At 45.1% G+C, this 15419-nt stretch overlaps 3 protein-coding genes across 3 annotated transcripts; all 3 read right to left on the reverse strand.

Moving 5' to 3' along the window:
- Positions 1-8: 8 nt before the first annotated feature.
- On the reverse strand, positions 9-8691 carry LOC311375939 (NACHT, LRR and PYD domains-containing protein 12-like; the record flags this gene model as incomplete). Its single annotated transcript, XM_084490945.1, is given in 6 exon segments — positions 9-308; positions 5974-6020; positions 6195-6368; positions 8388-8563; positions 8567-8604; positions 8607-8691. Coding segments are annotated over 6 exon segments (820 nt in total), but the record flags the coding sequence as incomplete, so codon positions are not given.
- Positions 8692-9450: 759 nt separating this feature from the next.
- Positions 9451-12017, reverse strand: LOC311375942 (NLR family CARD domain-containing protein 3-like; the record flags this gene model as incomplete). The annotated part of the gene is made up of 2 exons (XM_084490947.1): positions 11905-12017; positions 9451-11291 (listed from the first exon to the last, which is right to left on the reverse strand). The coding sequence occupies exons 1-2, from the start codon at positions 11939-11941 to the stop codon at positions 9451-9453; spliced, it is 1878 nt and encodes a 625-aa protein (XP_084347073.1). The 5' UTR covers positions 11942-12017.
- A 216-nt stretch (positions 12018-12233) lies between these two features.
- LOC311375941 (uncharacterized protein) lies at positions 12234-14557 on the reverse strand (the record flags this gene model as incomplete). Its single annotated transcript, XM_084490946.1, has 4 exons — positions 14429-14557; positions 13197-13293; positions 12955-13074; positions 12234-12351 (listed from the first exon to the last, which is right to left on the reverse strand). The coding sequence occupies exons 2-4, from the start codon at positions 13277-13279 to the stop codon at positions 12234-12236; spliced, it is 321 nt and encodes a 106-aa protein (XP_084347072.1). The 5' UTR covers positions 13280-13293; positions 14429-14557.
- Between the last annotated feature and the right edge of the window lie 862 nt (positions 14558-15419).

Genomic DNA, 15419 nt, shown 5'->3' on the forward strand with positions numbered 1-15419 from the left:
GTAATGACCATCATAACACTCAAGCCTCCAGGACTCGTTGTTCCCTCCAAGCAGGCTGTCATCACCCCCTCCTCTCCTTGTGATTCCTCTGTATGTCACTGCTATAACAACATCTCCTTTCCTCTCTACCTCCCAGTAACAGCGGCCAGTCAGAGCCTCTCTACACAACACCTGGGACCAGGAGTCAAATCTCTCTGGGTGATCCGGATACGACTGGTCCTCTTCAACCATCGTCACCTTTCTGTTGTCCTCAGACAGAGAGAGGTATCTGCTGGCTGTGTTTGGGTCCAGTGTGAGTTCACAGGCATCTGACGGAGAACAAGACATGATGAGCTACTGAACCCTTCTGCATCTTCATCATCATCATCATCATCACTAGTACTGCTGGAAGCATTGACATCTTAGATATGCTAGGATGCTAAATCCGAGGACGCTCAGGCGCTCAGGCACACACACACACACACACACACACACACACACACACACACACACACACACACACACACACACACACACACACACACACACACACACACACACACACACCCTCTTCAACACTTCAGACATCATAACTTGGTCAAAATTCAACCGTTTACCATCACTCAAACTATTAAACAAATCTACACATTTGTATCTTCGATAGTATTTAATCAGAATTTCGATATCATTTATACTTTTTTCAGAATCACAGTTTTAGTTTCACTTCAGATTAGTTTTCAGTTGGTCTCACTCTAGCCGTTTGCCTCAGCTGTTGCTCGTTGAGCAATCAGTGGACATCACAGCACTCTGGAGGAGTCTGGTTAAAGTCACGTGGTGGAGGGTAGTGTGGTCTTTGTTAGTCTCTGGCCGTTTCTCAATACCAAGTACGCAAACTACGGACTCGCGGACTTGGAAGTGCGTACTTGGCAAGTCCAGACTTCCAAGTACAGACTTCCGAGGACGCGAGTACGCACCTGTGACGTCACCACCTCAGCTCTGTTAACTGCTTTACGGCCTCATGTAGGCATATACTACTGAACAATTTAAACTAATGATATAAAACTAAACCCCAGCCTCTTTCATTTTAAAATAGTATGTCAATATTTTCAATGAATATAAATGAAAAGATATGCTTATCGTGTGTATAAGCTATTCACACAACTTTTTATATGTAGGGTACAGATGCGCGTGCCTAACTGGCTATGTAGTTGGAGAGTAGACTATTGATATAATAATAATAACGAATGAGCGAGAAATGACTGATTAGAACACACACACACACACACACACACACACACACACACACACACACACACACACACACACACACACACACACACACACACACACACACACGATCGGATGGATCCAACCAAGATTTTCGTTGCCGTTGTGATGGGTTTCCTCTATCAGCGACTTATACAATAAAAACAAATTATATTAAACAAAACCCCAGCCTCTTTAATTTTAAAATAGTATGTCAATATTTTGAATGAATAGGCCTACATTTTTGTTATATATGTCAAATGTTCCTATATATAGCCTATTATTATAGCTTACATACTAATATTTTAAAACATGGGAATGCGAAATGCATCCTGGGATATTTAACGGTCCAAGTCCACACAAGTCACCTCCGATGCGTCCTCGGTGGAACGGCCAGTTTAAGAACGCATGGAGAACACACACGGGTTTTACGACTGTACTTGACTTGATGCGTACTTGGAATTGGAACAGTACTTGGGCTACGACTGATGACGTTTCACGAGAACGCAAAGTACACAAGTACAGACGAGAACGCAAATTGAGAAACGGCCTCTCTCTCTCCCTCATGGACTACAACAATGGACTACAATAGTGGACTACAATAGTGGACTACAATAGTGGACTACAATAGTGGACGTTGTCCGACCACTTTTTTAAATGTCAGCCACAGTTCGGCTTTCGGCCCCAACCTCATTGATCGACCTGGCAACGTTTTCCCACGCCAGTTTTTTGCTTTTGGTGCTGATTCCAGAGGAAAGAGAGCCAAACAAGATCTTATTTCTGGCCTCTACCTCCGAAATCAGCACCTCCACCTCGCATTCCCTAAAGTTATTTTTTCTTCCTTTCTCCATTTTCTCCTTTCTCCTAACAAGCGCACTACTGCAGGTTTATTTATACTAATTAGCATATTAAATGAGGGAGGAGACGGGTGGAGATGGAAATGGGTGGAGAGACGGGCTCGTGCATGTGCGCTCAATTTCACGTTAATTGGGATGTACAAAGAGAATCTGTGTGAAATCGTGCTAACGCAAGGATTGATACATCCAGATTTTTTTGTGAGCATCAGCTTTCCAGATTTTGGCGTCCGCAAAGTTTTAGTCAGAAATCCACGCAAGTCTTACACAACAAAACACAAATCACTGCCTCCCTGCTTCTAGCCAATCAGCTACTAGCCACCACCAATATACTACCTGGCCTTCTTTCATCCGCCGTCATGTCTCGTCTCCACCTTGGATTATCACTCCTGCTACTCCAGACTCTTAGGACTCTCTCCTCTACTCCACCAACTTCTGGCCCACTCAGCTACACCGCCGCTGACCTTCACCGCCTCAACAATAACCATCGTCTCTCTGCTGCTGCTGCCCCTGCAGCCAGCACAGCCGGAATCCTCCGCCGACGCCGCTACATCCATCCAGGTTCTGGCCCCTCTCGCAACCAACACCTCCCCCATGGCTCACCCATCCCCTCACTCTGGACTAACTCTCGCCCCCCCGTCACCCCCACCTGCCGTACTGCCAACCTCACTAACCTCCGTTCCCCCTCCCCTGCCCCCCCATCCATCTCCCTCGCACTGCTGAACTGTCGCTCCCTCTCCAACAAATCAGCCGTTATATCTGAACTGCTACTGGACAATAACATGGATCTGCTCCTCCTCTGTGAAACATGGCAACAGCCCCTGGACTTCTACGCTCTCAATCAAGCCACTCCTTCCAATTACAGTTACATTGCCAAACCCCGCCTCTCTGGCCGAGGGGGAGGCGTTGGCGTTCTTCATAAACAATCCCTGTCCATCACTGAACTGAACCTCAACCTCCCATCTATCTCATCCTTTGAACACCTTGCCTTCTCCCTCCCCAACTCCATCACCACTGTTCTAATCTACGGTCCTCTGAAGCCACGCCCATCTTTTCTCTCTGAACTGTCTGAACTCCTCACCATTGCGTCCTCTCTCTCTTCCCGCCTCCTAGTTACCAGTGACTTCAACATCCACACGGACAAGCCGACCGCCCCACTGACATCTGACTTCCTCTCCCTTCTCGCCTGTTTCCACCTCACCCAACACATTGACTTCCCCACCCATACCAAAGGCCATATCCTCCACATAGTCTGCTCCGCCTCCCTACCCGTATCTAACCCCCATCCTCTCCCCTTCCCACTCTCTGATCATCTCTGCATCCTCTTCTCCGCTCCTCTACCCTCACCCCATAATCCCAAAAAGCGCTCCATTTCCTACCGCAACATCAAATCAGTCAACCCACTCTCACTCTCCCAGCTCATGTCCTCTGCCTTCCCCCCTGACTCTGCCCCCTCTTCCCCTGACGACTATGCCATCATGCTCAACTCCATCCTTTCTGACTCCCTTGACTCCCTTTCCCCCTGGAAGACTTCCTCTGTCTCATTCACTAACTCCGCCCCCTGTTACACCCCGGAACTCCGCACCATGAAACAGACTGGCCGCCAACTCGAGCGGTTATGCAAGCGAACCCGCCTCACCGTTCACGCCGAAGCCTACAAACATCACATCTCCTCCTACCGTGACGCTCTCCATGCTGCTAAATCCGCCCACTTCTCCACCCTCATCAACAGCACCAACCGGAACCCCCGCATCCTGTTCTCCACCGTCAACAAACTGCTCCAGCCGCCGGACATTAATCCACCCTCCTCACCTGACCTCTGTAACTCTTTCCTCCTCGCCTTTAACCATAAAATCTCCCAAATCAACAGCTCCCTGACTGCCGCCGTTAGTAACTCCTCCACCCGCACCATTCCTGTCCCCCCCCCCCCTCCCTGACCACCCACCCTTCCCTTCTTTCACTGCCTTCTCCCCTGTTGACTCCTCCCACATTTTGGACATCATCACTGCGTCCAAGACAACCACCTGCTCTCTCGACGCCCTCCCAACGACTCTAACCAAGGCTTGCCTCCCTGTCCTCACCCCCCACCTCACCACCCTCTTCAATCAGTCCCTATCCCTTGGTCATGTTCCCTCTGTCTACAAACTTGCCTCCATCACCCCCATCCTCAAAAAGCCCACCCTTGATCCAGCCAACCTCTCCAACTACCGCCCCATCTCCAACCTGCCGTTCCTCTCCAAAACTCTGGAACGCATTGTCGCCGCCCAACTCCACACCCACCTCCGGTCAAACAACCTCTATGAACCCCTCCAGTCAAACAACCTCTATGAACCCCTCCAGTCAAACAACCTCTATGAACCCCTCCAGTCAAACAACCTCTATGAACCCCTCCAGTCAAACAACCTCTATGAACCCCTCCAGTCAAACAACCTCTATGAACCCCTCCAGTCAAACAACCTCTATGAACCCCTCCAGTCAAACAACCTCTATGAACCCCTCCAGTCTGGCTTCCGCCCGCTTCACAGCACCGAAACTGCCCTTGTCAAAGTCATCAATGATCTCCTCACCTCTGCAGACTGCGGTGCCCTCAACATCCTGCTTTTACTAGACCTCAGTGCAGCCTTTGATACTGTACACCATTCCATCCTCCTCAAAAGGCTGCGCCAACAGGGTGTTGAGGGCACCGCACTCGACTGGCTCACCTCCTACCTCACCGACAGGCAACAGTTCGTCTCCCTCTCTGGCCACACGTCCACCCTCTCTCCTGTACCACAGGGGGTCCCTCAGGGCTCAGTCCTCGGCCCCCTTCTTTTCATCTGCTACCTCTTCCCCCTTGGTCACATCATCCGCAAACTCAATCTCGACTTCCACTGTTACGCAGATGACACTCAGATGTCATCAGTACCAAAACCACCCAAAACCCTCCCCTCACCCACATCGAAACCTGCATCTCTACAATAAAAACATGGCTGACCCACAACTTTCTACAAAACAGAGCTCCTTCTCATAGGCACCAAATCCACTCTCAATATATACGCCTCGACCATCACTCCCTCCCCCCTGGCACGCAATCTTGGTGTTATCCTGGACCCCACCCTCTCCTTCGATCCCCATGTCAGATCTGATGACATCTGATGGAGAACAAGACATGAAGAGCTACTGAACCCTTCTGCACACATCATCATCATCATCATCATCATCATCATCATCATCATCATCACTAGTACTGTTCTTCCTGTTTCACGTTCATCTTCTCTACAAAAATGAACATAGAAAGACTAAATCATATCAGATTATATCTACTATAGTGGACTAGTGTGCTATAGCTTTAGAAATAGTAGTGCATATTGTTTATAAGATGTTTTAAGTTAAACGTAAATGTAAATCCCATGTGTGTGTGAGTGGTTGTCCCAGTCAAAACAATGAAAAATGTATACACTGAATCTACTCCCGCAATATTTACACGACATACACATATTATACATCAAAACGTTCACCACAATGAGCTGATTAATCCTCTGTAATATCTAAGCTATAGTCTACATACTTTTCAAGATATTCGACTTTGAAAGGTTCCAATACACATCCATTGTGATCCACCTGTGTACAGACTGAACCAGCTGAGCTCACATACAGGCTGGAAACTAACTGTTGGTACCATAGACCTGGTCCATACATACAGTACATAGACATGTACACATACGTACACACACCTACACAAACATACTAGACACACATCAACACAGGCAAACATAGCTAGACATACGGATACACAAGTCCACATGTGAATGAGCGGAAGTCACCTCCTGCTGTGTGGATGGACTTTCCATCCCAATAGTGAGTGTGTGTTGTGATGAATCAAACAGACACTTACACCTCTGTGGAACTGGTTTCAGCCTCCACACTCCACCGTGCTCCACACTGGGGGGGAAACAAAGTGAGAGCAGCATGTTGAAACATTCACCTTCATCATCTGCTGTCTCATCACGTTCTACACAACATGAGTTACAGCTGCCTTTTCACCACTTCATCTAGCAGCGGCTTGAATCCCTGTAGGAGACTTTGTCCCTGAGTGGTGAGCTGTCCTCTCCATACCTGAGAGTGTCCAGTCTCCAGCGTGGATCCTCCAGTCCAGCAGAGAGCAGCGCAGCTCCAGAGTCTCCTGGGTGATTGTAGCTCAGGTCCAGCTCTCTCAGATGGGAGGGGTTGGAGCTCAGAGCTGAGGCCAGAGAAGCACAGCCTTCCTGTGTGACCAGGCAGCCAGACAAGCTACACACACACACACACACACACACACACACACACACACACACACACACACACACACACACACAATTACTTAGTGAACTATTACTTTTCTGGAGGTAAATCTTTTCAACGTCCTCTGATGTGGAACTTAACTGTTTGATCATTAAAACTGTAAAGTTTTAGAGTAGAGTAAAAAACAACTAAAGGGTAAAGGGGTGCACATTCTTTACCATCTTTCACCTCAAACCTAAAATGCAAACACTAGATTTTAGTGGAACTTCAACGGGGAATAAAGACTAACTAGTCAGAAAACCACACTCAACACACCAACAGTAATTGTTTTTTTTCATTTAGGCGATTCATTTTTCAGTGACCCAGGAGGTGCTGGAACATGTTCCGGCGTGTTCCGGCTCAAATGAAGCACTGCCCCCTATGCATTCAAAACATTAACTTAAACCTTTTTAAAGTGAGTGAATCTGTTCACATGAATGGACACAGATGGATGGTAGGCAGTGGCGGTTCTACATTGAATTACACCCCGGGCGAGACCCCCTCCGAGCGCCCCCCCCCCCCCCCCCCCCCCCCCTCTCAATTGCAAGAAATTCGAGGTGTGCCTGACTTGAGCCACTCATTCCATTAGAGTGTTGCTCTGTACCGGGCCGTCCATATGGGCAGGAGGGGCGGCGAACTACTTGCAAAAGCATGCTCCCAAAAAGATAGTTTGTAAATCATTGCTCCAAGTCTATTTTTAATAACGTGATCGTCACATTAACTATCTATAGTCTCTGTAGGCTTTCAGACTATTGTTGGTCTGTTGACATCACGTTTTGGATGATGGTGGACGTGGTGGGCGGCGGTTCTAGCTGAGTTTAACGTCTCATGTTGGGGCAGCTCAGCGACCGCGTTCCTCCGTATGTTGATCACATAACCCTGCAGGCTGCAATAAGGATTTCAATCCGCTAACAGTGGACCCCCCCCCCCCCCATGTCCGTTATGGAGACCCAGAGGTGAACTGTCCCCCCCCTCCCCTTTCCCCTTCTCACTAGTGGTGGATTTCATGATTTGTTTGAATGAATCAGTTCGCGTCGGTCAGTTCGCCAAGAAGAGTCGTTCATTCGTTCATTCGAGTCTTCACCGCTAAACACAGTCAGTGAATGAACGGCGACTCGTGACTCAGCGACTAGTGGGTGGAGCTGGGAGTCGAGTCTCGGAGAACGAACGAGACGAACGACGACGAACAAGAGCGGCGAATCAGGTTGGTTTGTTTGTTTTAAAGAGTTGTTCGTTCAAACTGATTTGTTCGTGAACGAGCCACCACTACTTCTCATACAGCTTCTCTGACGGCACCTTCTCAGCGAGCAGGGCGCCTGCAGCCGGAGGGGGCGCCAATATGCCAACTCCCCCCACAGTGATATGAGAGATAATAGAAAACGGGTGGCTTAAATCAAGTGATCTGATTGGTTCCCAACTGTTGTATAATGAGCGTATACACACAGCTATGACGCCCGTTCAGTTTACAGAGATCCGTATCACTCCACGCCTAACTTGAACTGTTGTTTATTTATATATAAAAGCAATAGCATAGTTCACTGAAGCCTAAAAATATGTTGCTGGAGAGGGTGGAAATGTTGTAAAGCAATAGGCACACGGTGAGTGAACTCGATAGTAGGCTAAATTGCCGGCAAACCAAGCTACCAAAAAGCTTGCTTTTTCAAAATTGAGGGTGTCTATGACTTTCATTTCGCCATACTTACGTAACCGTTTCATAAAAGCAATAGATCACTTCAGTCAGTGAAATGTGCTCATTACACCACAGTTAAGGGGCGTTGTCCGTCCCGATGTGCAGCGGAGGGACGGACAACGCCCCTTAACTGTGGTATAATGAGAACATTTCACAGCCTGTCGTGATCTATTGCTTAAATAGAAAACCGCTTCACAGCATGGATGATTTTTTTTTTCTTGTGTACTCGTGCACATGTGTCATCCCGCCCTCTGTCCCTCCCCCCCTCTGTAAGTGTTTGACCTTTGAGTAAAACTGACCTGAGAGTTTCCAGTGTACAGTGTGGACTCCCCAGTCCAGCAGAGAGCAGCTTCACTCCTGAATCCTGCAGATCATTGGTACTCAGGTCCAGCTCTCTCAGACTAGAGGAGTTGGAGCTGAGAACTGAGGCCAGAGCTTCACAGCATGTCTCTGACAGATGACAGCCATCCAGCCTTCACACACACAATAAACACAACATGTTAGGAACTGGGATTAAATTATTTTACATATTTTACTATTAACATAAAAGGACGTGTTGAAAACTTTAATTAGAGATGTTTTATTAATAGAAATACATTCAATCCATAAATGTTAATTTAATAATCTGTGTAACTTTTACTTTTAACATAATTAAGTTATTGTCTTCATCTTTATTAGAAAAGTGTTTTTAGCTTAACTAATGTTTAAAACATTGGATATTTAAATGTAGTATATGCTACACGTGAACCTCCTAAGCTAGAGCAATTTGATTGGTTCTCTATCTCTGGATATCGGACAATATCCCGAGATTGAGATCTCAAACTCAGGATATTGGGGAGCGCGTAACGGTCGTCTCGTCACGCTAATAAAAACTAATAAACCGCTCATAAAACAAATAAATCCCGGCAAAAAGTGTAATCTTGTTTATTTTTGGAGTGTTCACGTGTAGTTCATATAAAACAATGATTTACCTCAGGCTCTGTGAATAGTGAATCTGTGAACACTATTCACTTACACACAATTATTATCATTTATTTTTTATGATTGTTATGATTGGGGAGTTTGTTAAATAAACAAATCGTTACTGCTTTTATATCATAGTATTAATTATTTTGTGTTGTGCATAATATAATACATTATCACTGAACGTACAGAGATGTTTTCTATGTTGTTATAACTTTTATTTTCTAGTTTTATGTATATTATCTTGTGTGTATTGTTATACATGTTATTAGTGAATGTACAGATACGATTTGTATTTTATTATACCTTTTATATTCTAGCATATATTATAATATATACATTATATTAAATTTTATGTATATAGTGTTGTGTGTATTGTAATACATGTTGTTAGTGAACTTACAGAGATGTTTTGGAGGCTTTGACCACTGGCAGCAGCCTCAGAAGACCCTCCTCTGAAGCAGAGTATTTCTTCAGGTCAAACACGTCCAGCTCCTCTTCTGATGACAGTAAGATGAAGACCAGAGCTGACCACTGAGCAGGAGAGAGAGATTCTGTGGAGAGACTTCCTGATGTCAGGGACTGTTGGATCTGCTCCACTAGAGAACGGTCGTTCAGCTCATTCAGACAGTGGAACAGATTGATGCTTCTCTCTGGAGAGAGATCTCCATCTATCTTCTCCTTGATGTAAGACACTGTTTTCTCATTGGTATTTGAGCCACTTCCTGTCTGTCCCAGCAGACTTTTTTTAATCAGAGTGATCAGTGAGCTAATTCCTGTCTGTCTCAGCAGACCTCGTAGGAGAATCTGATTGGTCTCCAGAGAGAGGCCCAGGAGGAAGCGGAGGAACAAGTCCAGGTGTCCGTTCTCACTCTGTAAGGCCTTGTCCACAGCACTCTGGTAGAGGAGGAGGAGTTTATCTTCCCCAGAGTTTGGTTGTTCTTCTGAGAGCAGATTGACCCCAGTGTTTATGAAGTGCTTAAAGACATAAAGGGCAGCCAGAAACTCCTGGAGGCTCAGATGGACAAAGCAGAACACCTTGTCCTGGTACAGCCCACACTCCTCTTTAAAGATCTGGGTGAACACTCCTGAGTACACTGAGGCTGCTCTGATATCGATGCCACACGCTGCCAGGTCTGCCTCGTAGAAGATCAGGTTGCCATTCTCCAGCTGGTTAAAAGCCAGTTTTCCCAGAGAAACAATGATCTTCTTGCTCTCTGAACTCCAGTGTGGATCTGTTTCAGATCTCCCACGGTACTTCCTGTCCCCCTGTATGGACTGAACCTTCAGGAAGTGGCTGTACATCTGAGTCACGGTCTTGGGCATCTCTTCTTCTCTCTGGGATGTTTTGAAGCAGTTCTCCAGAACTGTAGCAGTGATCCAACAGAAGACTGGGATGTGACACATGATGTGGAGGCTTCGTGACTTTTTGATGTGGGAGATGATTGTGCTGGCCAGCGTCTCCTCTCTGAATCTCTTCTTAAAGTACTCCTCCTTCTGTGGGTCGGTGAACCCTCTCACCTCTGTCACCATGTCAACACACTCAGCAGGGATCTGATTGGCTGCCGCAGGGCGTGTGGTTATCCAGATGCGAGCGGAGGGAAGCAGGTCACCCCTGATGAGGTTTGTCAGCAGCACGTCCACCGAGGTGGACTTTGTGACATCAGTCCAGATCTGATTTTTCTGAAAGTCCAGAGGAAGTCGACACTCATCCAGACCATCCAAGATGAAGACAACTTGGAACTGGTCGTATCTGCAGATTCCTGCTTCTTTGGTCTCAATAAAGAAGTGATGAAGAAGATCCACCAAGCTAAACTCTTTGTCTTTCAGTAAATTCAGCTCTCTGAAAGTGAGGAGAAACGTGAAGTGTATGTCGTGGTTGGTTTTGCCTTCAGCCCAGTCCAGAGTGAACTTGTGTGTTAAGACGGTTTTACCAATGCCGGCCACTCCAGTTGTCATAATTGTTCTGATTGGTTGATCCTGTCCAGGTAAGGGTTTAAAGAAGTCCTCAAATCTGATTGGTGTTTCCTCCATGACTGGTCTCCTTGAAGCTGTTTCAATCAGTCTGACCTCATGTTCCTGGTTGACCTCTCCACTGCCTCTCTCTGTGATGAAGATCTCTGTGTAGAAGTCCTTCAGAGGTGTTGAATGTCCTGCTTTAGCGATTCCCTCAGACACATTGTTGAACTTCTTCTTCAAATGACACTTGATTTTATGTTGGCACTCGACAGCAGCAGATCCTAAATGAGAAAACAACAGAAGACATCAGTTAGTGGATGGTGACATCAGTGGAAATATTTCATGTATATTTCAATATTTCCTGTTAAATTATCAACATTGTGATATTTAGTTGTTTCATAACTTGTGGTCGGAGAAGCTGGTCGTGACAACGACTGCATGTTACAGATTCAAAATGTTCAGGACTATTATTTCCACAGCAGTATGATTGGTCTAATGATAGTAATAATGATGGTGAATCAGTCTAAAGTGACTTGTTATGCTGATATAACAAGATAGTGTTGCATCTATTCCACTGAGTTATTCTGCTGTTGATCTGCAGTATAATGTTTAACATTCTTTAACCTGATACCCCCACGATAACCCTACATATCTGGACCAAACCATGTAAACTGATAGACCCACAATAACCCTACATATCTGGATCAAACCATTTAACCCCAAAGAGGAAAGATGTCTCCACATTGAAGTTAAAAGTCATTCAGTCCGAAAAGAACAAATAGGAGTCTCATACTGCTCCTTAAAAATATAATTTCTCCTCTGTCTTCAAAGTAAGAGTCTCTTCTGCCCTTCAAAATAATAGTCTCCTCTGTCTTCAAAGTAAGAGTCTCTTACCGCCCCCTAGTGTGTGGGCCACTTCCTCCTGGTTCATCTCCTTCTCTGTTTGATGCTGCTGTACAGACTGAGCACTGGTAACCTTTGACCTCTCCTGGTGTCTGTGGAGAACACACACACACATACACACACACACACACACACACACACACACACACACACACACACACACACACACACACACACACACACACACACACTTGCATTTTTCCTGACTTGTAAACATCAGTACCAGTAGAGTCTGATAACAAGAGTCTGCTCTCTGCTGCTGGACTCTTCTAGCTGGACGTTTGATAGAAGCTGTATCTTTATAATATAACGATAAATCCTCACCTCTTCTCAATAGACTGATTTCCATCTTTAAAGTTAATAGGTATAAGCATAGACCAGTCACTCTTCATGGAGACACAGCTGGGTCCAGGGGAGTCTGCTCTCTGCTGCCTCCTTCTGAAAAACAAGAACCATCTGGAAGTTAGGATTTATGGATATTGATTCATTTGATCATTTATTGCAGGGCTACTCAACTACTTTCTCATGACTTTTCATTTCAATAATCTTTCTCAGATTATTGAAATGGTTATTATTAAGTTATTATGTCATTTAAGCACTAACATGTTAACATGTTAACATAAAAACACACTAAGTATCCTTCATACTGTGCATAGAGTGTTGATTCACAATGTGTTTAGCTAAAATAGAAATAGAGCAGTCAGTTTCTACATTTCTACACAGACCTGTGTTATTCTTCATGGATTATTGGTTTAAATAAATCTCTTCACCTCAAAAGATCAAACTGATTCAATAAAAGCTGTTTGAAAGACGTTGAACCTTCTAACATTAAACCTGTAAAGTCTGCTACAAGTCGTCTTAATATTCATTTCATTCACACGATTCAAACAGCAGAATAAACGGCCTCAGCCATGAACCAATCCATCTCCAAGTGGTCCTGTGATTGGACGTTGGTATGTTCTGATTAACGATGGGCGGGCAGATCAAGATGATCCGCGGGCCGCCAGTTGAACAGCCCTGATGTATCGGCTGAATCCTCACCTTGTCTTAGAAGGTTGGTGATTTCCATCTTTAAACACTTCAGGTAGATTCATAGAGCGGTCACTCTTCATGGAGACACTGCTGGGTCCAGGGGAGTCTGCTCTCTGCTGCTGCGCTGGGCTTCAACACAACACACACACACACACACACAGCTGTTACTCAGACTAATGATGGAGTCATGATGTATCACTGCTGAGCTCTGAGATGGACAACAGTCACAGACAGAGAGATCCTCTTCTTACCTCTTAGCTTTGCTCCGGCGGCCATGTTCCCCAGACAGAGTGGTCTTAGAGGTAGGACCCCCCTCCTCTCCCTCCTCATCCATAGTAGACTGGAGACCTGGACACAAACACAACTACACATTGTTTCTGTGGACTCTGTTTGAGTACCAAATGAATGAACTGACTGCATGACTAGATCTACACACTCTATCACTATCTATGTCTAGATCTACACACTCTATCACTATCTATGTCTAGATCTACACACTATCACTATCTATGTCTAGATCTACACACTCTATCACTATCTATGTCTAGATCTACACACTATCACTATCTATGTCTAGATCTACACACTCTATCACTATCTATGTCTAGATCTACACACTCTATCACTATCTATGTCTAGATCTACACACTCTATCGCTATATGTCTAGATCTCATACATGTCATTATTAGGATTATTCCTTACTTCTGAACACTGACCTCTCTTCCAGTAGATCAAAGTCACTAGAGCATCAAGAGTCTACAGATCAGTGTGCTATACCTTTATAGACGGCCATCAAACCACCAATAGGTAACTAATGTTACCAATAAAACCCAACAATAAAAGTCCACAACATGAACCAAACGGACCTCACTACAGCACAGACTGAACCTCCACAATAAAAGTCCACAACACAACCAAACGGACCTCACTACAGCACAGACTGAACCTCCACAATAAAAGTCCACAACACAACCAAACGGACCTCACTACAGCACAGACTGAACCTCCACAATAAAAGTCCACAACACAACCAAACGGACCTCACTACAGCACAGACTGAACCTCCACAATAAAAGTCCACAACACAACCAAACGGACCTCACTCCAGCACAGACTGAACCTCCACAATAAAAGTCCACAGCACAACCAAACGGACCTCACTACAGCACAGACTGAACCTCCACAATAAAAGTCCACAACACAACCAAACGGACCTCACTACAGCACAGACTGAACCTCCACAATAAAGGTTCCTGGACCAGAGGTTCAATATGAAACGCCCTCAACACGGTGGAACTAGTGATTGATGTTCTGACCCATATTCCTTTATTCAGGTTCTCTCTCTGAGATCAACGTCTCTTTTACAGCAGGAACCTGTAAACACTGAACTGGGACTGGAAATAGATTCATCTAGAACATATCAATACAGTGAGAATATACGACCAATAATCTAAAGAAAACATGACATTTAGCGAGCTGTACCGTAGCTTCTCCGTGATGAAAACGTGTCCTGCCCCTTGTCGTGTGAAAATATTACAGCACAGAAGGAAATGAAGATCAGTCGAAGGAAGAGATTCAGGTGTTCACCAAAACACAAAGTAAGAGTTGAGAACCGAGACGAACGCTAACACAGTTCTAAAGAAGACAGTGAAGACAGATCGAATGAGGAAGGAGACTTTGAACACCGGCCACCAGTAAAACCATCAATCATTAACTAACTAAAGAGGATTACATGGTTTACCTGTACCACACCCACACACACACACACACACACACACACACACACACACACACACACACACACACACACACACACACACACACACACACACTCCAGCAGCTTAAGAGTCAAAAGTAGAGCAAAAGAGAGATATAAGAGATAAATACAAAATAAAATAAAAATAATAAAATAAAGATAAAAACGATGTACACTATCTACACCTTTCACAGGTGTATATCATAAGTATAGTTACACAGGATACTGGCTCAGTATGAGTATAAGTACACAGGATACTAGCTCAGTATGAGTATAAGTACACAGGATACTAGCTCAGTATGAGTATAAGTACACAGGATACTGGCTCAGTATAAGTACACAGGATACTGGCTCAGTATGAGTATAAGTACACAGGATACTGGCTCAGTATGAGTATAAGTACACAGGATACTGGCTCAGTATAAGTACACAGGATACTGGCTCAGTATGAGTATAAGTACACAGGATACTGGCTCAGTATGAGTACACAGGATACTGGCTCAGTATAAGTACACAGGATACTGGCTCAGTATAAGTACACAGGATACTGGCTCAGTATGAGTACACAGGATACTGGCTCAGTATGAGTACACAGGATACTAGCTCAGTATAAGTACACAGGATACTGGCTCAGTATGAGTATAAGTACACAGGATACTGGCTCAGTATGAGTATAAGCGTGGCATTGGACAGGCTATGACTAGGGTTGCCAACCGT

This window comes from Micromesistius poutassou (genome assembly GCF_964030765.1).
Source record: "Micromesistius poutassou genome assembly, contig: SCAFFOLD_5571, whole genome shotgun sequence".
NCBI lineage: Eukaryota > Metazoa > Chordata > Actinopteri > Gadiformes > Gadidae > Micromesistius > Micromesistius poutassou.